This window comes from Narcine bancroftii, chromosome 10 (assembly GCF_036971445.1).
Source record: "Narcine bancroftii isolate sNarBan1 chromosome 10, sNarBan1.hap1, whole genome shotgun sequence".
Lineage (NCBI taxonomy): Eukaryota > Metazoa > Chordata > Chondrichthyes > Torpediniformes > Narcinidae > Narcine > Narcine bancroftii.
In genome coordinates this window covers 96,118,458-96,144,137 of record NC_091478.1, presented here as the reverse complement: position 1 = coordinate 96,144,137, position 25,680 = coordinate 96,118,458, and the positions used below count along the sequence as shown (strand labels likewise).

General features: G+C 48.7%; 1 protein-coding gene across 2 annotated transcripts in view; it reads right to left on the bottom strand.

The window, feature by feature from the left end:
- cmtm4 (CKLF-like MARVEL transmembrane domain containing 4) overlaps positions 1-23,784 on the bottom strand; it is a 34,857-nt gene extending 11,073 nt beyond the window's left edge. For both annotated transcript variants that reach the window (XM_069899536.1, XM_069899537.1), the window contains exons 1-2: positions 23,533-23,784; positions 6,383-6,559 (exon numbers count right to left, since the gene is read on the bottom strand). In XM_069899536.1, coding sequence (XP_069755637.1) covers positions 6,383-6,559; positions 23,533-23,715 — 360 coding nt within the window. In that variant the 5' untranslated portion in view covers positions 23,716-23,784. The remainder of the gene's footprint in view (positions 1-6,382; positions 6,560-23,532) is intronic.
- Between the last annotated feature and the right edge of the window lie 1,896 nt (positions 23,785-25,680).

Below are 25,680 nucleotides of genomic sequence, written 5' to 3'. Positions count from 1 at the left end.
TGGCTAAGTTGCTTCCCCAGCGTATCGTCGTTCAACAATCCGGGGAGGATAGGGGAAAACTGAGAAGAATAGAATGGGATCAGTATATAAAAAGACAGCAGCTGGTCCATGGGCTGAATGGCCTATTTCTCTACATCACTATGACTCTAGGACTTGTGGCTGGGGCCTCGAGTTCACTCAAAGGCTTGGCATCAACATCTGGGATAACACACCTGGGTAGTATTGAGGTTGTGCCTCACTGCCAGATGTACACAGTTTTAGGAACACCAAACCACACCCTCAATCTCAGATTAGTGCTATCTGGGCCAGATTGTGGCTCAATGAAGAGACGGCAGTTCAGATGGTTCGGATGCAAGGGTGTCAACTTTGCCTGCCCAGGGAATGTTGTCTGGTGCCGGGCAGACTGGAAGTCTGTTTCACGGACAGAGTGCTCAAACACGACACAGGCAAGAGCACATCTGGAATATGCTTCCTTATAAAATGCAAGCTACACGGATATTAAACTTTCCGACTGGAATTGCTGGCATTTTTGTGGTTGGGGCTTAATGTGTGCGCTGAGGAACAACTACTTAAGCTTGGTGCAGACCAGAAGGGATTAACTGCTACCTTACCTCAAGTAACAACACAGCCCTGCTCCACCAACTCGCACAAGCCACTCCATTTCTTCCCAAATTTATACTGTCCCTCCCTCTTCCTACCATACGCCCCCACCCTCTGTGAGGTCATGCACCACTGCAGCCATGGGTTAAGGACAAGTCCATGTGCTGGTGATGAGGACCTTACTTTCACTCACAGGACGTGAATCATTTGCAATGCCAGCTTCAAATTGCCCAATTCCAACTGCCCCAGACGAAGGAGGCCGCAAAGAATCGACAACGCGGGTGGTCCTGAGTCATGTGCGGACAGATGTGGTCAGTAGATCACCTCAATGAATCCTCGGTGAACCAGACGGGTTTGCACAGTTTCTGATGAACTCTTCTTCCATTAGCTTGGCTCTGCTCTGTGCCCCACTTCTACAACCAGGAAAAGTCTCTTCTCACTGCAGTTTTGTGCTCAATGTCACTGAGGGTAGTTTCCATAAATTCTAGATATACTAAATTACATTAATTTAAATTCTCTGGCTGCAGTGGTGGGATTTTAACTCATGAAAGCTGAATCAAGAGTTCAGGCTTCTGGCCCATTAACTCAGCCACCTCCATTTTCCAAATAATTCTGCACCACAACCTGGGTGACAAGCCCGTTATAGTGGAACCCCCTGCAATCTGGCAAAGCATCAGAGACACCGATTACTCACCAAGTACCTGTCTGGTTGCAGCAAAGATGAATTTCAGTGCATGCATACATTGTATAATTTGTATGAAAATAAACATCTGTGCAGTTCTGGTCTCCAAATTATAGGAAGGATATAAATTAGGTTAAGAGGGTGCAAAGAAGGTTTACAAAAATGTTGCCTAGATTGTGGTATCTTGAATATGGAGAAAGATTGAGTAGACTGGGACTTTATTCGTTGGAGCGTAGAAGGTTGAGAGGGGATTTGATAGAGGTATTTAAAATTATGGGAATAGATAGAGTAGATGTGAATAGGCTCTTTCCCTTGAGGGTAGGGGAGATTGGAACAAGGGGTTAAGGGTTAGGGGTTAGGATGCTTCTCCACTCAGAGAGTGGTGGCTGAGTGGAAGAGCAGCAGGGTCACTTCTATCATTTAAGAGGAAGTTAGATGAGTACATGGATGTGAGGGGGTTGGAGGGTTATGGGCAAGGGAGTTGGTAGGTGGAACTAGTGGAGTTTCACGTGAATCAGAGTTTCAAGTGAATCAGGGCCGATATGGCCTGTTTCCGTCCTGAAAATTGTTATATGGTTGTATATGGTTATTAACAATGTCAGCTGGGCCTTAGTGATTCACTCTCCCATCACTGCATCAGAAAGTTCCTCATTTAACTCACACTGAAAATACTCAATAAACACAGGAAACCTGACATCCAAATCAAGGCCTCCTGCAAATTGGAGGAACACCTTGTATTCTGCCTGAGCACCCTCCAACCAGATGGTATCAATAGCAACCTCTCAATTTCCATTGACCTTCTCCTCCAGTCTCTTTCATGCCCTCATCCCTCTGTCCTCTTTCTTCCAGTTCCCTACTCCCTTCCCTTTCTTCTCCTATCAGAGCTACCCTCTGCCCTCTCCCCATCACATCACCTTTTTCTCTTCCACCCTCCCACTTGCAGCCACCTCTTACCTCTTTTCCCCATCCTCCATTCTCCTCCTCCCTGCCCCAACTTTTTATTCAAGCATCTGCTCATTTTTGCTTATACTTGACCAAGGCCCAGGCCCACAACATTGGTTAACCTTTACTTCAAAAGAATGCTGCGTGACCTGCTGAGTTTCTCCAATGCATATTGCACCAGGAGAGGTTTGGTGCTACCATCAAAGACTGGGTTGTCTGAACCCTGTTAGAGAGTTCGCTTTTTTCTAAATTTTAGACATACAACATGGTAATAGGCGTTTTCTGCCCAGGAGCCCATGCCACCCAGTTACACCCAATTGACCTACACCCCCCTTCCCCCACCCCAGTAGGTTTTGAACAGTGGGAGGAAATTGGAGCCCCCAGGGAAAACCCACACAGACATGGGAAGAACATACAAACTCCTTAATCACCTCCCCTTGACATTCGGAGGCATTACCAGCATGAGGACCCCAACCTCAACATCCTGGGTCCACCCACTGAACTGCAGATCCAATGAAAGGTCAGGTCTCTGGCACAGATTCTGGCCCTTTGACTCAGAAGGGCCAAAGTCAGCATGGTTTCCTTAAGGGAAAACCTTGCTTGACAAACCTACTGTCATTTTTTTGAGGAAACCTCAAGCAGGCTGGACAAAGGAGATGCAATGGATGTTGTATGTTTGGATTTTCAAAAAGCCTTGGACAAGGTGCCACACATGAGGCTGCTTCACAAGATGAGAGCCCGTGGAATTACAGGAAAGATATCAGCATGAGTAGGAATAATAAGATCCATTTCTGGATGGCTACCAGTTACCAGTAGTGTTCAGCAGGGGTCAGTGTTGGGGCCACTTCTTCTTATGTTCCATGTTAATGATTTGGATTGAAGATTAAATAACTTTGTGGCTAAGTTTGCAGATGATACAAAGTTAGGTGGAGGGACAGATAGTGAGGAGGAAATGGGGAGACACATAGGAGAATGGGCAAAGAAGGGACAAATGAAACACAATGTTCGAAAGTGCACTTTGGGAGAGGGAATAAAAGGGCAGATTATTATTTGGATGGGGAGAAAATTAAAATTCAAAGCTGCAAAAGGACTCGTGCAGAATACCCTAAAGGGTTAGCCTTCAAGTTGAGTCAGTGGTGAAGAAGGCAAATGCAATGTTGGCATTCATATCTAGATGAACAGGATGTTAAAGCACTTGGGGTACGGGGTAGAGTTTTGAGCTCCTTATTTAAGAAAGGATGTGCTGGCATTGGAGAGGGTTCAGAGAAGATTCACAAGAATGGTTCCTGGAATGAAGGGATTAACATGTGAGGAACATTAAACAACTCGTAAACTATACTCCTTGGAGTTCAGGAGAATGAGGGGGGGACCTCAGAGACATTCTGAATGTTGAAGGCCTGGACAGAGTAGATGTAGCAAAGCTGTTTCCCATGGTAGGGGAGTCTAGGATTGCTGTCCTGAATCTCCTGCCACCCATCACACACAGGTTGACTTTATCTCCACACACACCACCATTCAGTGTCTCCTGAATGTCTCCTTCCCATCTGTGGATGGTCCAGCTAAGGGTTAACTCCTCATCTGAACCTAGGCTTGCCCACAGTCTGAAACTAGAACCTCCCTCATTTTCAGAAGGTCTTTCCTTCGAGCTGCACAGAGACTGCTTTCTTTTGATATATCACGTGCATTCAACCTCTTTCTTTTACGTCTTTCTTTCTTGTGACCCAATCTTATGTTTGCTTCAGATGTTGTCTTTATCCCACTTATTTTGTCAGGGGAAATGGGTTAATCACAAGCTGCTGGATCACGGTCATTCATTGATTGGGCAGGGTTCATTGATGACCCTTGCAATACCGGGATGAGGGTACGTAATCTTTTCACATGCCAACATCGTCCCATGACTTGCATGGGATGGACCATCAGGTGTGGATCATTCAAGGCAAAGTTAGCACCAGGACCCAGATTTGAATCAAGTACTGCCTGTAGGAGTTCTCCTCATGTCTGCATGGACTTTCTCCAGGTGCACCAGTTTCCTCGTATGTTCCAAAGACATACAGGGGTAGTAGGTTAATCGGTCACATGGATGTATTTAGGCAACGTGGGCTTATGGGCCAAAAGCGCCTGTAACCATGTTGTATTTCTAAATTAAAATAAACATAACTGAGGGGACTGGCTGCCCAAGATCTCTTGCCCATGGCTGTGGTCAGTCACTGAGCACAAATCCTACTCCAGTCATCAGAGAAGGAGGTGGGGCAAGAAAGGAGGGGCCAGAAATTGGACTCTGCCAGAACAGAAATCACCAAGGCGACAGATCTGGATGATGGAGACTTAGAAAGTCAAACTTTCAAAACATACAGGGGTTGTAGGTTAATGGGATTGTACGGGCCCATGGGTTGGAATGGCCTCTTACTGTGCAGTATGTCTAAATTAATGTCAGAACTGATGGAGACCATCTGACTCAAAATACCTTCATTAGAGCTTATCTACACTTCTTTCCGAATATAAACCAAGCCATTCAGCCCATCAAATCTGTATCAGTTTACACTGCAATCCCTTTCCACCAATGATCTGCCCCAGATTCCCATCAATTCTCCCCAGTTCCTACCCCTCACCTATACACCAAGGGGCAATTTATAAAAGCCAATTAACCCAATGACCCACACGTCTTTGGGATGTGGGAGGAAATCAGAGGAGCCGGGGGAAACCAACGCAGTGACAAGGAGAATGTGCAAACTCCACAGAGACAGCATCCAGAGTCAGGATTGAACCTACTGCACAACAGTGGCTCTACCTGCTGCACTGAAGTGTGGCCCCTCTCCCCACTGTTTTTTGCCCCTGTCCTGCATTCTCTCCTCAAGCCAAGTCTCTGTGATGGTTACATCTGAAAGTGCTTTTGAATCAACTTCAACAGTAGGTTTCAAAGGAGAATTGGGTGTATATTGGCAGGTGTATAAGTTGAAGCAAATATCTCCAGAGGGAAAGAGCAGGGATGAAGTGAAGGGATTGGGATTACTTCAGTATTCCAGTTGCAGAGATCAACACTGACAGATTTGACCTTCTGTGCAGTCAGGCTCTCAGATGGACAGAAATTCCCTCATTTACTCAGGGTAAATGATTCTACAACTCAAGAGCATAGGTTCAAGGGTAGAGATTTAAGAGGGACCTGGGAAATTTTTTCACTCAGAGGGTGGTTCATATCTGGAACGAGTTGCCAGAGAAATTTGTAGAAGTGGGCAGAATGACATAATTCGTGTTTGAATGTATGGATAGGAAGAGTTTAGAAGGATCTGGAAAATGCGAATAGCCCAGAATGCCAACTTGGTCAGCATGGATGAGTTGGGCCGAAGGGCCCGTTCCATGTTGTATGATGGTATATTCTACTGAACCCAAAGCATATAAAATTTTTAACATATACACAGGGAGTGCGTGATGGGAGTCTGGAAAGGGAACTTCACTTTGTATCTAACCCATGCTGTTGCTTCCCCATGAGTATGTGATGAAACAGTGTAGAGGGACCCTCACCCTGCCTTACCTATGTCCTGGGACCGTGTGATGGGGCAGGGTCGAGGGAGCTTCATGTTGTACCTAACCCATTCTGTCCCTGTCCCAGAAGTGTGTCACGAAACAGGGTAGAGGGAGCTTCATTCTGTCTTACCTATGTCCTGGGAGTGTGTGATGGGGAAGTGTAGACGGAGCTTCACATTCTATCTAAACCATGCTCTCCTTCCCCTTGAGAGTCTGTTGGACAGTATAGAGAGAGCTTATTCTGTTTTATCTATGCCCTGGGAGTGTGTGATGGGATAGTGGAGAGGGATCTTCAATCTGTCTTAGCATTTCCTGGGAATGTATGATGGGATAGTGTAGAGAGAGCGTCACTTTGTATCTAACCTATTCTGTCCCTGCTCTGGGAGAGTGTGATGGGACAGTGGAGAGGGAGCCTCAATCAGTCTTACCTATGACCTGGGAGTGTAAAGGGAACTTCAGTCTGTCTTACCCATACCCTGGGAGTGTGTGATGAGACAGTGCAAAGGGAACATTTTTATCTCTTCTGGAGATTTCACAATTCTTTGAGGACCAGTGAAGAAGATTGTGAGAATCACAAACCATCGATAAGTAAAGTCACCATCAAATGCAAAGCATGGTGATGTCTGGAGAACTCACTGTCAGGTTCCAGTTGATCTGTGGCACCTTGGTGTGAAGGTTCAGGCTGAACAGCAGCAGAAGGACCCCAGTGACCACGAATGCAGTGCAGCTGACAAACTCAAAGAAGTAGAGACCCCCGCATGGTAGGCACTCCTTTACAGTCTCGATGCAAATGAAGGCTATCAGAGCCAAGAGCTGGAAGGAAAACATACCCTTTAGCAACAATGCCATTGTGTCCCACTGCAACGGTCAGATCAATAGCAGCTTCAGTCCCTCAAGCCTGGCTGACCTCTTACCTTATCCTGTTTGCATATTGCCCAATAAACCTCTCAGTCCCAGCCCTGAGCATTCACAGACTCTGGGCAGAAGAACCCACAGTAAGGAAACCCCACCCAGTCCTCAAGCAAATTGTGGAGAAAGCAGCAAATCTGCAGAGATCTAGATAGGCTAAGTGAGCGGTCAAGGGTTTAGTAGATGCAGTACAACAGCAGTAAATGTGAGGTCGTACGCATTGGTAAGAAAGATGGTAGGGTGGACTAATGGAGAAAAGTTGCAGCATGCAGTTGCGCAGGGAGACCTGGGGAATGCTTGTGTATGAATTTCACAAAGTGGCATAATCAAGGAGGTAAATGGGATGTTGGCCTTCATTGCTGAAGGTGTTGAACTTGAGAGCAGGAAGTTCTGCTGCCAAGGCACAGGGTACTAGTGAGTGGTCTCGTGATCACAGCTCAAGAGCACTCACCAATGGGTGCAATTCCTTATGGTCATATAAACACAATATATTCGTTAATATGTATAGAAAACAAAGAATAGGTAATAGGGAACTTGCTAGCAGAATGGGGTAGATGGGACTGTTCTTGGAGTTGGTGTAGATTTGATGTCAAATACTAGATAAAGTTTTAAGGTCAGGGTGAAAGTTCAAAGGAGATCTATGACTCAAGTTCTTGACATGAGGAGAGTAAGGTGTCTGGTAGGTGATGCCAGGGGAAGATGTGATTGCAACAGTGAAGGAGCATTTAGACTGACACATGATCCAGCAGGGGACAGAGAGATTTGCAGGTGCAAATTTTTATAAATTAGTACAAAGGACAACACAGAAGGGGCTGTTCCTGTGTTTGTACAGTTCTATGATGCCAAGATGACCTCTTTCCTCTACACTGTCAGGAAACCCGAGATGTGACAGATGGATCGTTTTCAGGTTGGCAAGCGGTCGGTGTGTCACAAAGATTGGTGCGGGGCCCTCAACCACTTACATATTAATGACCTGGATGAAGACGCGCACTGCAGACAATCGTGCAGACAACACAAAGACAAGTGAGAAAGCCAGCCATGAGGAAGATGCTCGAAAAGTCTGCAGAGGGTTATGGATCGATGAAGTGAGTGGTCAAACTTAGCAGACGGGTAAACTAGTAAGAGGTAGATGCTGAGGCACCTGAGTGTTCTACTCAAGGATTCCCTAAAGGCTAGTCCACAGAAACCGCTAGTAATGAGGAAGCCTAACAGAATGTTATTGTTTGTCTCAAGGGATTTGAATACAAAAGTAGGGAGGTTATATTTCAGTTATAAAGGGCAATGATGAAACCATATCTGGGATTTTGTATGCATTTTAGGATGCTTATTAAAGGAAGGCTGTGAATGCACGAGAAACAATACACAGGCAGATTAGGAGCCTGATATTTGGAATCAATGAAAAAGCACAAAAAGAAGGCAGACGCTGGTATTTTGAGCAAACAATGAGATGCCAGAAGGACTCTGTGTCAGGCTGTATCGTGGGTAGAAGTGGTCAGTCAACGTTTCCAGTCGAGTCGAATATCAATAAAGGGTAAAACACACAGAAATGCCGCAGGTACTCAGCCAGTCTCGCAATGTCCACAGGAGGTAAAGATACATTACTAATGTTTCGGGCCAGAGCCCTTCCTCAAGGTATAAGCAAAAAACAGGAAGGGATCCGAATAAAGACTGAAAAATAGCCAGGGGGAGGGGGTGGATTAATTGGATATAATCTTTAAATTAAACAAGCAGCACTGTAAGGAGGTCAATTCAGCCCTACAAGTCCACACTGCCCATTTTGCATCCAATTTACCTGCACCCCAGTACGTTTTTTTGAACGGTGGGAGGAAACTAAACTCCTTACAGGCAGCACAGGATTTGAACCCAGGTCTGGTCCCGATCGCTGGCACAGTAAAGGCATTGCACTAACTGATACGCCAACCATGCCAAAAGGTGAAAAATTATTTTAACTTTGGAAAGAGACAGAAAGAAAAGGGAAGAGAAAGCGAGAGTGAGAGCAGGGGGAAGAAGGGGGGAAACTAGAGGTCAACTTGCCCAGACAGAAGATGATATGTACCTCCAATTTGCAGGTGGTCTCAGACTGGCTATGCATGAGACCATGGACACACGTCAGCAATGGGACGGGGAATTGAAATGGGTTGCCACTGGGAGATCCACGCTATTGTTGCGACAGAGCTGAGGTGCTCAACAAAGCGATCTCCCAGTCTGAACCTAATCTCTGCGATGTCGAGGAGACCACATCGGGAGCACCAGATGTAATAGACAACCCCTGCTGATTCACAAGTGAAATGTCACTTCACTTGGAAGAACAGTTTGGAGCCCCGAATGGTACTGATTGGAGGTGTGTGCGCAAGTGGAGGAAGCAGTGGACAGGAGAGTCACAGAGGGAGTGGTCCCTGCTGAAGCAGAGAGGAAAGCAGTAGATGCACCACTTAGATCCACTCATCACCTGCACATTCCATCTGTTGTGTCCCCTATCTCTGCCCCACACTGATCCCATGTGCACAGCACCCCTCCCTGTTCTTTTTTTTTTGTTTATACAAGTTTTTATTATTAAATCTAAAGCTGAATTCAAACTACAATATGCAAGCCCTTCCCAATTATACTTATCAACGCCTGGACTGGTCCCAACTGCCGAAGCGAGGCAATGACCGCATACTTGTAGTAGGTTGTCTGGGCGCCGGTAGCAGCTTCTCCACTTCCCCCGACTGGGACGTTGGTTGGAATCTAGAAGTTCTTCTTCTTGCTGAGAGACGTTGCCACCTCTCGGAGAGTCTCCGCACCCCTCCCTGTTCGACCCATCTTTTCTCATCAGATTCCATCATCTGCAGTCTTTTGATGTCCACCCATCTCCTCCCACCCCGACCCCCCCCCCCCCATGCTACCTCCACCTTTACCTCCTCTTCACCTGGATGCACCTGTCATTTGCCTGCACCTGTCATTTGCCAGCACCTGTCCCCCCCGTCCCCTCACCTGGTCATCATCCCCTTTGCACTCGCAGTCTCGGTGCAGGGTCTTTTTCCCTCCACACACCCATCGAGTCCTTCCACCAACTTGTTTTTATGGCCTTGCTCCTAATTTGTAGGTTGGTGCAATATGGTCAAATGTGTCATTTGACAAAAGCCTTCATGAATAAAATTAACTGTGAGGTTCATACAACAATCTACAACAATCTCGTCATTAACTGAATTTAAATACCACAGTTGCCGTGGTGGGGCTTGAACCAGGTTTATGGATTATAAATCCAGACCTTCCGATTACTCAGCAGGTAATTTAACCAAAGCCCCAGTGCCTGCTGAGAATAGAAGTTAGAAACCCAAGCTTCAGGCACCAAGCCTTCATAAAGTATAGAGCAGTGCTTTTCAAACCTTTATTTTCCACTCATATCCCACTTTAAGTAATCCTTATGCCATCAGAGCTCTGAGATTAGTAAGGGATTGCTTAAGGTGGGGAGGGAAGGTTGAGAATCACTGCTCTAGACCCAATTGTCACAGAAATATTTCACTTGAGAAAATTCGTCATTTTCTTTTGAGTTATGAAACTGCACAAAACGGGTCAATGAGGTGCAATTAAAAAAGCGGTTTTCAAACTTTTTCTTTCCACCCACATACCACCTTAAATAATCCTTTACTAATCACAGAGCATTTATGGTATAGGGAATACTTAAGGTCATTATGTCAATGGAAAGAAAAAGTTTGAAAACCACTGGTATAGAGTCACGCAGCATTAAAATTCGGCCACGCCAACCAAAATCTTTCATCCACCCTTGTCCCACATGCTTGCATTTGGCCCGTCTCCCTCTAAACCCATCTTGTCCATGTATCCATCCAAATGTTCCTTAAATATTGCAATAGGCACCGCCTCAAACACCCCGTCCAGCAACCCATTCTATGCACCCACCACCCTGTGTATAAAAGTCAGGGGAGTAAGTAAAATTCTGGCCCTGGCCCTGAAATGAATTCTCAATCAGTCCTGGTTGGCCTCACTCCGCAGCCTAGTCTGGAGCACAATGTCACCCACGTCTACTCTTCAACCAATTGGCTGAACCTTTGTTGAGCAGGGAGCGGTGACACAATCTCCGTATCTGGGCAACCGACCAGCAGCTCCCAGTTGAACATTAATCCCAAAACAAACAAAAGGAACTCAGGCACAGCTGGGGAGAGCTGCAGTCCAAGGTCACCTGTCAAGGTGTGGACGACAATTGACGCTGGAGGAAACTGGGCAAGGTGTAAACTTCACCCCAGACCAGGTCCAGCAATAGACCATGTGGTCCTGGAACAGATCTATGGGGATGTAAACCACACTCCTCACAGTGACAGACAGTGCTGCCCTGAGACAGAACTGAGCAGAGAACAGAATCAAACCAGATGGGCATTTGGCCTATCACAAGCCCTTTGAGAATGAGTATGGTTATTGCCACATGCACAAGTACTATGTACAGATGCAATGAAACTCTTACTTGCTGCAGCTTCACAGTTACTGTACATAAAACACACTCACACAAATTATGTATAATTTAAGTGCCATAAAAAGTCTACAAATGCTGGGGTCAAGTTCAATACACAAAAGTGCTGCAGAAAGTCCTTCAATTGCGTTTCGGGACTCTCCAACAAGACAGCAATAACATGGACTCCAATCTCTGCTCGGCTGCTCCCTCAAGTCACTCCATCTCCTGTCCTCCAGCTCCCTACCCCCTTCCTTTCCTTCTCCATTCAGGGAGCTACCCTCATTCCATCACCTCGGCCTTTTTCTTTCCTAATCTCTCACTTTTATCCACCCATTACCTCCTACCTATTAAGCTGTGCTCCTCCTCTTCTCCTTCATCCGTCCTCTCCCCACGTCTGCCTGTTTTAGACTAAATATGACCAAGGCCCCAGGTCCAAAATGTTGGTCACCCTTTACTTCCTACGCATGCTGCATGATCTGCTGAGTTTTTCCAGCACGTTTGTCCACTGCAGTTTTTGAAAGGACTGGTTTCAGTTTTATTTCTAATCATATACTAAATCTTTGGCCCAGGAAGTAAACCTTGGAAACTACCGATGACCAGAAATTTAACAGGAGGAATGCTGTTACTGTGATTGTAACAGCAGAGGCTGGGAATCCTGCATGAGTGTATCACCTGCTGATACCTAGATAGGTTAACTGGCTATTGCAGAATTGCTCGAGTGGATTGTTGACAGAAGTAGAGACACTTGGGAGAGAGTACATTGCAGGGGTGAAGTTGATAGGTTGGGGATGGGGGGTGGGGGGAGAGAATAGGAGCAATTGGAATACTCTGAGAAGAGCTGGCCAAGGTGCAAAAGGACAAATGGTCTCCTATTTAGTGATAAAATATGAGAAATATCTATGTCAAGTCAGGATTGTGACAGAACACTCTCCACTTGCCTACATGAGTGCAGTTCCAAAAACACTCAAGGAGCTCGACACAAACCAGGATAAAGCAGCTGTTTGATCCACAACTCTAGATACTTGCTTTCCCACTGGCACACAAAGGCTGCAGTGAGCACCCTACAAAACTCATGGCAGTTACATACGTGTGCGTGTGTGTGCGTGTTTTATAAGGAGAAGAATTAGATGTATTCTCCTCTCAACTCCATCCCATTCTTCTGACCTCTCCCCATAATCTTTGACACCCTGACTGATCAGGAACCTATCAGCCTTGGCTTTAAGTCTACCCAATGATGGACTCCACAGACACCTGTGGCTACGAATTCTGCAGATTCACCACCCTCTGGCTGAAGAAATTTCTCCTCATCTCTCTTCTAAAGGTGTGTCCTTATATTCTGAGCCTGTGTCCTCTGGTCCTAAACTCTCCCAAGACTGGAAAGATTTTCTCCACTTCCATCTATCCAGCCCTTTTGATAGTCAATAGATTTCAACAAGATATCCCCTCATTCTTCTAAACTCCAGCAAGTGAAGGTCCAATACTAATCAAAATATTACATGTACCAGATCCCCAGTACCGATCAAGAGGTCATCTGTACTACATCCCCAGTATAGATCGAGAGATCACCTGTATTATATTCCCAGCACTAATTGAGAAATCACCTGCACTAGAACCTCAGTACTGACAAGAGATCGCCTCTACTAGATTCCCGGCACTGACTGAGAGATCACCTGCATTAAACCACTGGTACAGATTGAGAGATCACCTGAACTAGATCCCCAATACAGATTGAGAGATCACCTGTACTAGATCACCAATACAGATCGACAGATCGCCTGTACCAGGCATTCTCAGTCTCGAGAAGAGACTGTAGTTAACCAGGCTGGCCTGGATCGGTTTAGTGAGGGGAGGCAGAGAATGATTAGCTCTGCAGTTTCTCCAGCTGTGATTAAACAACAGCCAGTTCGTGTTTAAGCCCCGTGAGGAACATTCCACAGGTCAAAGAAAATAAACCACCAGTTTGGCATTACAGAGAGCTTCATCAAAGAGCATTCCGGAGGGAAAAATAGCAGAGCTTCTCACTAAATGTGAACATTTCTGATGAAACAGGAGTGGTGCTCAGCCACAATGAAGAGCATCCCCATTCCTTGGTTGGATTCTGTGCATCAAAACATAGAGAAGAAGCAGGCCACTCAGTCCCATGCCTGCAATGGGAGGTGGAGGGGGAGGGGGGGGGGGAGTGCTGAAGGCAGAGTGAAATGCCCTTGCAAAATCCGAGAGAAAGGTTAAATGGATCTACAGACGCCTGGAGGTGATAGGGGGAGGGGAGAGAGGGCTGAGAAAGCTTTCTCTTAAAGGAGTAAAGAAGGGAAGGAGCTGGGGAGCTGGACGAAGGGAAGGTTGAGTGAGAGGCAGCAGAAAGAGAAGGGAAGAAGTCAGAGGGATGAGAGAAAGTGATGGGGTGAAAGAAAAGGGGAATGGGGGGGTGGGGTAACTGGAAATCACTGTTAATGTCATCTGGTTGGAGACTGCCAAGATGAAATATAAAGTGTTGTTCCTCTAATTCACGGGTAGCCTCAACCTGCCAGTATGAGGCCGTGGACAGTTATGTATTGCATTACTTTATCTTCTCATGGGACTGCAGTCTGGGGAATGATTTCCCATCACAAACTTGGGCTTCTCACTCACAAAGACTGGGACCAGGCTCCTTCCCAATTGCTCTCAGTTTGTTGTACGAACCTTATTGTAATCACATGATTGTAATATGGTCCAATGGAAGTGCTTGAGGAGACACCAGTTCAGACATCAGCTGGTTGGCTCCTCCAATGCCCCCCATTCCCACTTCTACCAATAACGATGGGGAAAACCAGTGAAGGTGCAGGTCGGGTTATTGCCAGCTGTGCACTCCATCCCACTCTGGACCAGCAGTTGTATTCAATACTGAGAACGTAGTGCATCGCAGAAGGTGCCTTAGTTTAGTCCTATTCCTCCCTGCCTGACCAGCAGATGTAAAGGGTCACACATTACTGCCTGAGAAAAAAGTTTACAGCAGAACCCATAAGTGCTGTGGAAACTCAGTAAGTCACACAGCATCCATAGGAAGTAAAAGCCTTTTGACGTCTCGGGCCTGAGCCCTTCTTCAAGAGCGCCAAAAATCAGGCAAATGACAGAATAAAAAGGTGGATAGAGGGGAACTGGGAGGAGCATAGGTGAGCAGGTCAAAGGTCAGAAGTGGACTGGTGGGAGGGTAGGAGAAAGAAATGGAGAGAGGGCAGAGGCTCTGATAGGAGAAGGAAGGGAAGGGGTGGGGAGCTGGACAAAAGGAGACAGAGGGGTGAGGGAAAAAGAGAGATCAGGGAAGGGATTAACAGTTTTAATATTGATGCCATCTGATTGAAGGCCCCAATTGGGCAGTACTTGAGGCCTTGAACAGACATGTCAGTGTGACAAAGGCGTGTGGAATTAAAGTGGTTGGCCACTGTGAGTTCCTTGTTGTTGCAGGGAACAATGAAGCGATCTCTGCCCCGATGTAGAGGCCACATTGGGAGCATCAAATGCAGTAGATGACCTCTACAGATTCATGTGAGGTGTGACTTCACTTTGAAGGATTGTTTGGGGCCAAGAATTTTTGATGTACTAGCCAACGCTCCGATAACTGAATGTCGAAGATACAAGGTGCTAAATGCTTTCCCATACTCTTATTCTCAGTGGGAGAAGGTGGGGGGGGGGGGGGGGGGTTAATGGTAAGGACAAACATTCTCAGTCCAATGTGAAGCTGGGACTTCCGAGCAAGATTTTGAGAGTTGTGCAAAATTGGAGACTGAGCTACATTTGTAGTACAGAAAATACATTATTAAAACGGTGATCAAGAAGGATGAAAAGGGTACAGGAAAGATTTACCAGGATGTAGCCTGGATTAGAGGGTGAGATGGGGGGAGATTGGACAAACTTGGGTTGTTTACTCTGGAGAGCATCAGAGGCTGAGGGGAGAGCTGAAAGAAATGCATAAAATTATGAGAGGCATTGATAAGATAAACAGTCAGAATCAATTTACCAGGGTACTAGAGGACATGTCTATGGTGGGGGGAGTTTAAAGGAGATGTGCGAGCAAGTTGTTTTTACACAGAGAGCGGTGGTGCCTAGTGGTGGAAGCAAATACAATAGTAGTGTTTAAGGGGGCTTCTAGATAGACACATGAATATGCAGGGGATGGAGGAGTCTACATCATGTGCAAGCTACACTGTTTGAGTTTGATTTGGGCATCATGTTCAGCACAGACACTGTGGACCAAAGGGCCTGTTCCAGTTCTATAATCTCCACACAGCAAGCACATTCCCCGATCACACAGGTAGAAGAGAGTGGCTCGCACACACCAGCAGCTCAGGCTGCCTGGGATTTGGTCCTGTATAAAATTGCTCAAATTACAGAACAAAAAAAAACCCAAATGGCTTGATGTACTTTCAGCTCACCAGACAGATGCCGCTCTGTTTCCTGATCCACTGGTTTCCATAGTAACACAGTTCAGGAAGAGGCTGGTCTGACCAGTTACTGGCGAAAGGGAAAGAGGGAAAAGTGAGCGAGAACAGGAAGAGAGAGAGAGGAAATAGAGAGGTGGGGGGAAGAGACAAGAGAGAGAGAGGAAAAAAAAGGGAAAAAAAAATAAGAGGAGAGAGAAAGAGCCTGGAGTAACCAGTGGTCAAAGTGAACAGGGAATTAGCAGCAATCCAGGGAGACCCGAGTGACCATTACCACAGCAGAGTGGCCAGTGACCAATTCCACCCCAGCTAGACACTGGTGTCACTAGGTGGGTGCGGACCGCACCAGTTGACACCATCAGAGGGGGTGACACCAAAATGACCGTCTGTAAAATGTTGGTGCAGTGTTTCAGCAGAAATGTATTATTTTTATAAAAATAATCCTGTAGTTAGTTTAGAGCAACAAAAACATTTTTCATAAGCCCAGCTTACATGTATCAATATACCTACAAGGCTAAAACTCAATGCTAATTTACTTTTTGAACTTTCTAATGCGCCCCAGTTGGAGCGGCCATCATTACCCAATGACAATGGTTTTGTCTGCACGCGCTACAAGCACACGCTGTTGTTTTTGTTGCTGCTAGTGTTTTTATAGTCGCTGCTTTTGTTAAATTTTCTGGTATTTTAGCTACACTATTGCAGTAATTACTATTTATGAATTTGTATCAATAACTTTTTTTGACAATGAAGTAGATTGATGTTGTAATTTAAAGGTGTGATTTTAATTATTTATCTCACTACTATTGCCGTTACATTCAGTGATCTACGGGAATTACGATTTACAAGTAACATTAGGACAAAGACATTACTAAGGATTCTGTATGGCCTGGTACGGGAGAAGGTCCATGGATGGGGGGGGTTGGTGTGGAGGGGTGGTGACACCATGAGTTACCGCACTGGATAACACTAACTCTAGCAACGCACTGCAGGTAAACCAGAGTGGTCAGTACATTGTGCGACCAGTCACAGCCAAGAGTGCCAACAGTAGTCCAGATAGCCTCAAGTGACCGGGTGAACCCCTTGAGTGGCTATAGTTCTGACAGAACCAGGCCCTTTAGCCCACTGTTCATTCTGACCTTTTTGTCTGCATTAGGTCTGTATCCTTCTATGCCTTGCCTCTTTTTTGCCTATGTCCTCTTGAACAAAGTCATTGCATCTGATTCAACCATCTCCTCTGGAAGCGAGTTCCAGATCTCTCTGTAAAAAAAAACCTTCCTCACAGATCCCCTTTAAATCTCCTTCCTTTTGCCTTAAATCTCTGCCCTCTTGTTTTTAATGCCCCAGAGTGGCCATTAGCGGGCAGGCCAAGTCACCAGATCAAGGTCAATCTTCCTTTTAGAGAGATAATGGGATCTTGCTGAGGGTTTTCTTGACCCCCAGCCTTCCCCCACATTTCCATTGCAGCCATCCATGTGAGACTGCCTCAAGGCAGCCAAAATCACAAAGGTTTTGCAGTCGGTTGTGACCATTACCCTGGTCACAACCACCTCTCACTGCTACCTTCGGGAAGACGATACAAAACCCCAGGCTCCATTTTCCTCCCACCCTCCATACCATACAAGGTTGAGAGGTTAATTGGCTGTAAATGGGTGGCATAGGTTTCATAGGCCGGAAGGGCCTTTCACTGCACTGCATTGTTTAAAAAATAAGCTACATATCACTGGCGAAGGGCCCAGACCGAATCGGTGGTGACCTTCTACTTCCTATTGGTCCTGTGTGACCTGCTGAGTTTCTCCAGCACGTTTGTGCATTGCACGTTGCTCACGTACACACTGCCTCCTGAATACCCCACCATATTCTCATGTGTAAGTGAACTAATTGCAGGGCCCTGGCGAATTGTGTGTATATGAGCTCCAGCATTTCACTAGGACAACCCATCTGGAAAAGCTCAGTTACCACCCGGGACAGCTCCCATCACCATGGGAACAGCATACTTGAACAAGCTGATGGCAGACAAAGAACCCAGTGCAGAGAGAACACAGGGTGAGTGAACGGTCTCAGCACCCAAGGTAATTATCAATGTGTCCTGTCTCCTTGATACACCTCTCCAACCCATCATCTTTCCCTGTCACCTTTCAGGAGCGCTCTTGAAAACCTGCTCCCACTGTGATTTTAGGCAGCGCATCCAAGATCACTGAACAAATATAATTCCCCCTCCAAATTCCTAAAAATGACCTGAAGATGATTGTTAAACCAGGAATGTCTCATTTGGATCCTGAGTATTATTTTACTTTACTTCCTCTCACGCTCTCCAGACCAAAGTTAAATTTGCACCTTATTGCTGGAATAATGCTTCACAATTACCTGGAGAAAGGGAGGGAATCAGGTCGAGGAGAGCACATGTAAAAGAAAGACAAGTGTCATTCATTGAGAGGGACCCAGTTACAGGCCATCAGCTAACTCTGCAACACAAAGCAAATTGACAGCCAGCATTGGGGCATGGCCTTCAGCCCTCCATGTCTATACTGACCATGATTCCAATCCCCTGCCTCTAAATGGCCTGTATCCCTCCATTCCCTGCACACTCATGTTTCTCTTCACAGTGTTGCAATTGCTCCTTCATCTATAAACTGCCTGGCAGTCTGTTCAAAGTACCCTCACAGCCCATTCCAATCACCCCCCACCCCCCAAAGTCCATTCCAATCACTCCCCTCACAGTCAGTTCCGAGCATCCCCCTTAACAGTCCATTCCAAGCACCCCCCAAGTTCGCTCCAAGCACCCTTGTTCGTTCCAAGCACCCCCCCCCCAAGTTCAATCCAAGCACCCTCACAGTCCGTTCCAAGCACCCTCACAGTCCGTTCCAAGCACCCTCACAGTCCGTTCCAAGCACACACCCCAAGTCCGCTCCAAGTACCAACCACACTTTGCAGAAGAACTTAGCTCGCTAATTTCCCTTAAATTGTACCTCTCTCAATTTGAACATATACCAGCTGAGGTATAGGCTCTTCAGTCTCTGCTCAGAACTAGAATGGTCAGCCTAGCAACATCTGGTGAAGCTCCTCTCCACTGCTATCACGCCCTTCCTGTAGCATGATGACTATGCAACAGATTGTTAGGAGGTTCTTGCCTCGAGGGGTGAAGACGGGGTGTTAAATGGGGCAGGTAAAGAGGCGAGATGTGCTCACAGTAGGTGTAGAAGAGACCATTAACGTTCAGACACTCCTGAGGGTCACTGTCCATGCCCTCAGTCAGGTAGAGGGTGCAGTGGATGACGATCTCAAATCCCAATCTCAAGATGTTCCCATGTGTTACTGAGTTGCAGGCTGCTCTCCGTTCCCTTCACCACCATGAGCACCTCCCTCAGATCCCCTCACAAATCCCCCTTGCCCCAAGGAGAACAATCCCGACTTTGACAGTCTACCCTCAGAATTGATCCATCCTCTCACTGAGGTTTCCCTGAGATCTTCGCTGAGCCGCCAAATTCAGAGGAAAAGATCTGAGTTTCCAGGAACATCATGATATCAGCTCACGCCCCAACACTGCACCCTCTGTTCTGCCTTTTCCCCACCATTGCTGTTTCATCATCAGGGCACTACCTGAAACATTAACCCTGCTTCTCACTCCACACATGCTGGCTGACCTGATTGCCAGATTCTCATTTTTAATTCAGAATCGAGGCAGGCTGGCTAGCACAGCAGTTAGTGCAACATTATTACTGTGCACTGACCCAGGGTCGAACTGGCCACTGTCTGTAAGGAGTTTGAATTTATTTATTTAGACATACGGGCCCTTTCGGCCCACAAGCCCATGCCACCCAATTACACCCAAATGACCTACAAACCCCAGCAAGTATTTGAATGGTGGAAGAAAATAGGAGCACCTGGAGGAAACCCACGTAAACAAGGGAGAACATACAAACTCCTTACAGACAGCGCGGATTCAAACCCCAGTTGCTGGCTCCATATCAGTATTACACTAACCATGCCGCTCTTACGCTAACCATTCCACCCTTTGTACGTTCTCCTCGTGTCTTCGTGGGTTCCCTCCCACATTCCAAAGATGGGCAGGGTTGGTAGGTTCATTGGTCACATGGGTGCATTTGAGCAATGCAGGTTTATGGGCCAAATGGGCCAGTTCTTGGGCTGTGTCTCTAAAACAAAATTCTCCAGCATTTACATTTTACTTTGCTTTCCAAATGAAGTGCTCATCCTTTTCTTGTTTACTTTGCAGGGAAAGGGAGTGACACAACATTCCCTCTCCACCTGGACTTCCTTCTAGTTCTGGCTGTGTACCTGATGAACTCATGGAACCAGGCGAGCTGGTTCTGTCTCAATCGTTCGGAGCACCTGCAGATGACAGGACCAATCAGCCAGCCACATGCACACCAGAGTTCTAACAGCAGGGATGCTGGGAAGCTTCTGTGCAGAGCAACAGTCCCATGAAAGTAGTGGTGGACTTCTGGTGAAGGTGTCCCCGGGATTTAATCCGGAGGGCACAGGCTACAGAGCAGTGCAGCTCAAGAAAGGCCCTTCAGCCCACAATGTGTGCACTAAATGCAAGGCCCGATTAAACCAACTGACTGCAGCTTGCCCATCATACACATCCCTGCATTTTCATGTGACAGTAAACGCAGGGATGTGTTTAGGGCAGCACAGCTAATGTAGTGGTAAGCACAATGCTGTTACAGCGCCAGCAATCGAGACCGGGGTTCAAATCCCATGCTCTCTGTAAGGAATTTCTACATTCTCCCTCCTGTCTGCGTAAGTTTTCCCCAGGGGCTCTGGATTCCTCCCACCATTTGAAACGTACCGGGGTTAGTAGGTTAATTGGATGGCATGGGCTTGTGGGCCAAAATAGCCCATTACCATGCTGTATGTCTAAATTAGTGATGAGTTTTTAATGACATTAAAAAGTTATCAAGTTATACACACAGAAACAGGCCTTTCAGCCCATCTAGTTCATACTAAGGAACCTGCCTGTTCTCAGCTCATTTGCCTGCATATAGCCCTCTAAGCATTTCCCATCCATGTTCATTTAAATGTCTTTTAAATATAATTGTCCCCCCATTTCCTCTGACGCCTCATTCCACACACCCACCACCCTCTATGTGAAGAAGGTTCCCCTCAGGTCCCTTTTAAATCTTAAATCTTTCCCCTCTTACCTTAAACCTGAAAGTGCTATAGTCTCCTACCCTGGGACAAAGACTGTGACCTTATCCATGCTGCCTGTGGTTCTATAAACGTCTGCAGGCCATTCACAGGCTAGTGGGTGTCTTCTTTTCCAGATTATTAACTGTACTTTAATTCCATCTCTTATGAGACAGGATGTGAGCCTAACTCTCTGGATTGTGAGCCCAGGTCTCCCGTTTACCGAACTAGCAACTTAACTGGGTGCCATGATTTCAGATTAAAGGATCACCCCTCCTGGGGTTGTAGATATTTGGAATTCTCTGCTCAGCAGAGATGCAGAGGGAAGAGTCACTGAACACATTTCTGGCGGACATTGGAACGTCAAGGGAAAATTCATGATAAATTTGTCACAAATTTCACGCAAGAAATGTTTCCCCACAGAACAGAGGGAATGGAGAACTTGCTCCACAGGGAGGGGTTGAAGGAAGTCGTGGATTAGGGGAAAGCTGAAATAGGGGCACAAATTAAAGGGGAATAGAGGCACACAGTGATGTAGGTCTGGAGGAGTTGGGCTGAATGGCCTTGGCTGCCCCTTGTAATTCCCTGTGGGATTTTTCTGTTGAGTGGGTGAGCATAGTTGAAAAGGAATGTACGTGCCTCATGTGTCTGTCTATCTCCACACTTGTGTCTTGTATGTTTCTATTGATCTGTGCTTGTGAGTGTCTTTCTGTCCCATGTGTTTATCTGTCTCTTTTGCTCTTCCCCCTCATTCTCTCTTCCCCTCTTTTTCACTGATGAACATGAGCACTGAAAGGTGGTAGTAATTTAAGGTTTTCAGCAAGTGCAGAGCCAGGTTGGGATATGGTGGGGGAGTGGGTGGAGTGAAAAAATGAATGGCGGAAAGGACATTGGAGTCGGGTGAAAGTGGGAGTGGGAGGGAGGAAAAGAAATGTTGGGTGGAGAGAAGGTGGAAATAGGTGTTGTCTAAACCTTGCCAGCAACTGCCTGGGATCAAACGCTGAATTCTGGAATGAGGTTGCAATCCTTCTCCTGAGCCTGAACTGCCAACACTGATTGGATGAATTCTTGGAGATTACATCACATGACTTTCCAGCCAGTTTAATTGCCTTTTTATTATTAAATGCTCACTCCAATCTACTTGATGGCAGAAGAGTTCAAACTAATCAAGGAAAGAAGGCAAAGTTCACGTTTTCTGTGCTAGGCTGAGTCCTTGAGCACCTGCTTTTCCGACAATTGTATGTCAGCCAAGGTTTAAACCTCTCTCCGATCCCTGCTGTTGCTTTGAATTATGAAAAACTTATCCCTAAACCCCTCTATAAAACTTCTCTTCTCATCTTAAACCTATGACCTCTAGTTTTGGATACCCCTACCAGAGGAAAAAGATTCGCCGCTCAGCTGCCTTCGCTGCAGGGAAGGCAGGCCCAGTCTATCCAATACTTCCCATAACTGAAGTCCTCCAATCCAGGCAAAATTAGTGAATCTCTTCTCCATCCTTCCAAAAATGTGGTGACCAGAACTACCCACAATGCTCCAAATAGAACCGAACTAGTGTTTTGTAAAGTTGCAACATAACATCCAACAATTATATTCTTGTTTGTATACCTTTAATCCAATTATGTCTCCAATACTCCCTCATAGCAAGTTTAAAAGACAAAACAGCACAGTACAGGCAGTTTAGCCCATGATGTTGGGCTGAGCCATGTCAACCAACACAACACTCTCATTTTTCCCTACCTCACACCCATTAGCCTTTATTTTTCGTACATCATGTGTCTATCTAAAAGTATATTGAATGAACTTTTGGTCCCTATCAAGATATTTGAGGAAGGTTCTTGCTTGGATTCAGTGACAAATTAATCCACTTTAAGGTGCATCTGGTCGGAGACTCATAACATTGCTTTAACAGAACAGGGCGAGGCTCCCTCAGTCCTGCCCCTCCCCACAGGGTGAGGCTCCCTCAGTCCTGCCCCTCCCCACAGGGTGAGGCTCCCTCAGTCCTGCCCCTCCCCACAGGGTGAGGCTCCCTCAGTCCTGCCCCTCCCCACAGGGTGAGGCTCCCTCAGTCCTGCCCCTCCCCACAGGGTGAGGCTCCCTCAGTCCTGCCCCTCCCCACAGGGTGAGGCTCCCTCAGTCCTGCCCCTCCCCACAGGGTGAGGCTCCCTCAGTCCTGCCCCTCCCCACAGGGTGAGGCTCCCTCAGTCCTGCCCCTCCCCACAGGGTGAGGCTCCCTCAGTCCTGCCCCTCCCCACAGGGTGAGGCTCCCTCAGTCCTGCCCCTCCCCACAGGGTGAGGCTCCCTCAGTCCTGCCCCTCCCCACAGGGTGAGGCTCCCTCAGTCCTGCCCCTCCCCACAGGGTGAGGCTCCCTCAGTCCTGCCCCTCCCCACAGGGTGAGGCTCCCTCAGTCCTGCCCCTCCCCACAGGGTGAGGCTCCCTCAGTCCTGCCCCTCCCCACAGGGTGAGGCTCCCTCAGTCCTGCCCCTCCCCACAGGGTGAGGCTCCCTCATTAACCGTTTGAAAGTCATTAAACAGCAAATGAGGCCGAACACAGGCGTCAGGTTTGGTTCCACAGAGAGGGAACCTGCTCATCTGAGGACTTAAGGTCTCATTCAACAAGTAACACCATAACATAGTCTGCCCACCCCCGTTCATATAACCCTCTCTCTGCTTTCCATAATTGAATTCTGCTCATCGCCCAATACAGGAGCGTGTGTGTCTGTGTCCAACTCAGGGAGATTCTGAGCTCCGCTTCTCCCTGCCTGTCTCCAGGTGTCTGTTGTGTGTCCCCAAGGCTTTGCCTGTTTCAGTCCCTTCTGGGTGGACATGTGCCTAGAGGTATTCCCCGTCCAGCCGATGCCCCACTCACCACTTCCAGCACCTTGAGGAGGCCGAGAGTCGAGCGCAGGTACTCGGTGTCGCACCTGACGTGCAGTCGGTGGGCCGGCAGCACCGGCTCGGTAGTGGGCTGGTACGGGCTGCTCGCCCCGCTCATCATCGACCTGCTGGACGCTTCACCCTCGAAGCCGTCCGCCTCCTCGGGATTCCTCATCCTCTCCGCTCCGGGCGAGCCGATTCCTCCCGGCAGAGGGAGCGTGGAGCCGGTGGGGAGGGAGGGAAGGGGGGGGGAACCGGAGGGGAGGGGGGGGGCGCCGGTGGGACGGGAGGGGGGGGGGCGCCGGTGGGACGGGAGGGGGGGGGGCGCCGGTGGGACGGGAGGGGGGGGGGGCGCCGGTGGGACGGGAGGGGGGGGGGGCGCCGGTGGGACGGGAGGGGGGGGGGGCGCCGGTGGGACGGGAGGGGGGGGGGGCGCCGGTGGGACGGGAGGGGGGGGGGCGCCGGTGGGACGGGAGGGGGGGGGGCGCCGGTGGGACGGGAGGGGGGGGGGCGCCGGTGGGACGGGAGGGGGGGGGGCGCCGGTGGGACGGGAGGGGGGGGGGCGCCGGTGGGACGGGAGGGGGGGGGGGCGCCGGTGGGACGGGAGGGGGGGGGGCGCCGGTGGGACGGGAGGGGGGGGGGCGCCGGTGGGACGGGAGGGGGGGGGCGCCGGTGGGACGGGAGGGGGGGGGGCGCCGGTGGGAGGGGAGGGGGGGGGCGCCGGTGGGAGGGGAGGGGGGGGGCGCCGGTGGGAGGGGAGGGGGGGGGCGCCGGTGGGAGGGGGGGGGGGCGCCGGTGGGAGGGGGGGGTGGCGCCGGTGGGAGGGGGGGCGCCGCCGGTGGGGGGGGGGGGCGCCGGTGGGAGGGGGGGGGGCGCCGGTGGGAGGGGGGGGGGGCGCCGGTGGGAGGGGGGGGGGCGCCGGTGGGAGGGGGGGGGGCGCCGGTGGGAGGGGGGGGGGCGGCGCCGGTGGGACGGGGGGGGGGGGCGGCGCCGGTGGGACGGGGGGGGGGGGCGGCGCCGGTGGGACGGGGGGGGGGGCGGCGCCGGTGGGACGGGAGGGGGGGGGGGCGCCGGTGGGACGGGAGGGGGGGGGGCGCCGGTGGGTGGGGGGTTGCAGAGTGGGGAGCAGCGACTAGAAACCCACAGCGCCGAACACGATCCGCCCGCAGAGACAAGGCTGCAGCGGAAATGGAGAGCGATGGCGCAGCAAGGAGCGGACTCGCGGCGAAACTTTGTCCGGGACTCGGCGACTCTTCTGCCGCCGCCCCCGGCAGCCTTCAGCCCTCCCCTTCCCACCGCCCTGCCCCTGACCCAGCCTCCCCTCCCACACCCCCTCTCGAGTTCCTCCCACTCCTTTCTCGCCCCTCGTTCTTCCTTTCCCCACTTTCTTTTTTCCCCTTTTGTGTCCCCCCCACCCCCAGGAAGAGAAGCCAATGCCCTCGGCACACCCTGCCACGCTTCCTTCCACCTGTGCCACCGTGGCTTGGCTTGTTACATGCCGGCTCCCCGACCCACGATGTGATTCCGACCCCTATATTCCTAACAAAAACAACCGAAACCCTTCCTCCCTCCTAATCCTGTATTTTTCTTTCATCCTTCTGCCTGTCTAATCGCCCCTATTGTTCCAGCCTCCACTATCACTCCCACAACTCTCAGGGGACACAAAAAACTCTTGCCCCTCATGTCTTCCCTAAACTTTCATCACTTTGCACCAATGGCCCTTGGGGGGAGGGGGTGGGGAAAGGGTGCTGACTGTCCATCGAATCTATTCCTCTCATAATCTTGTAGACCTCTATTAAGTCACCTCTCATCCTTCTTCGCTCCGTTAACCTTTTCTTCGAAGAGAGATCTTCCAATCCAGGCAACATCCTGGTAAATCTTTTCTGCAACCTCTCCATAACTTCCACACCTTTCAAGTGCATGAATACCTTACAATTGTATAAATATAACAGAATTAAACAGTGTAAAAACATCCAAATACATCTACAGACAGAGCACACATATTTGCAAGTGGTTTATGTGCAGTACAGGGATATAAAAATATAAAAATAGTTATTCTCAGAGGGTTGGATAAACAGTTCAATCTCACTGCCCTGGGAAAAAGCCTTTTCTCAGACTGGTGGTTCTGGCTCTGATACTT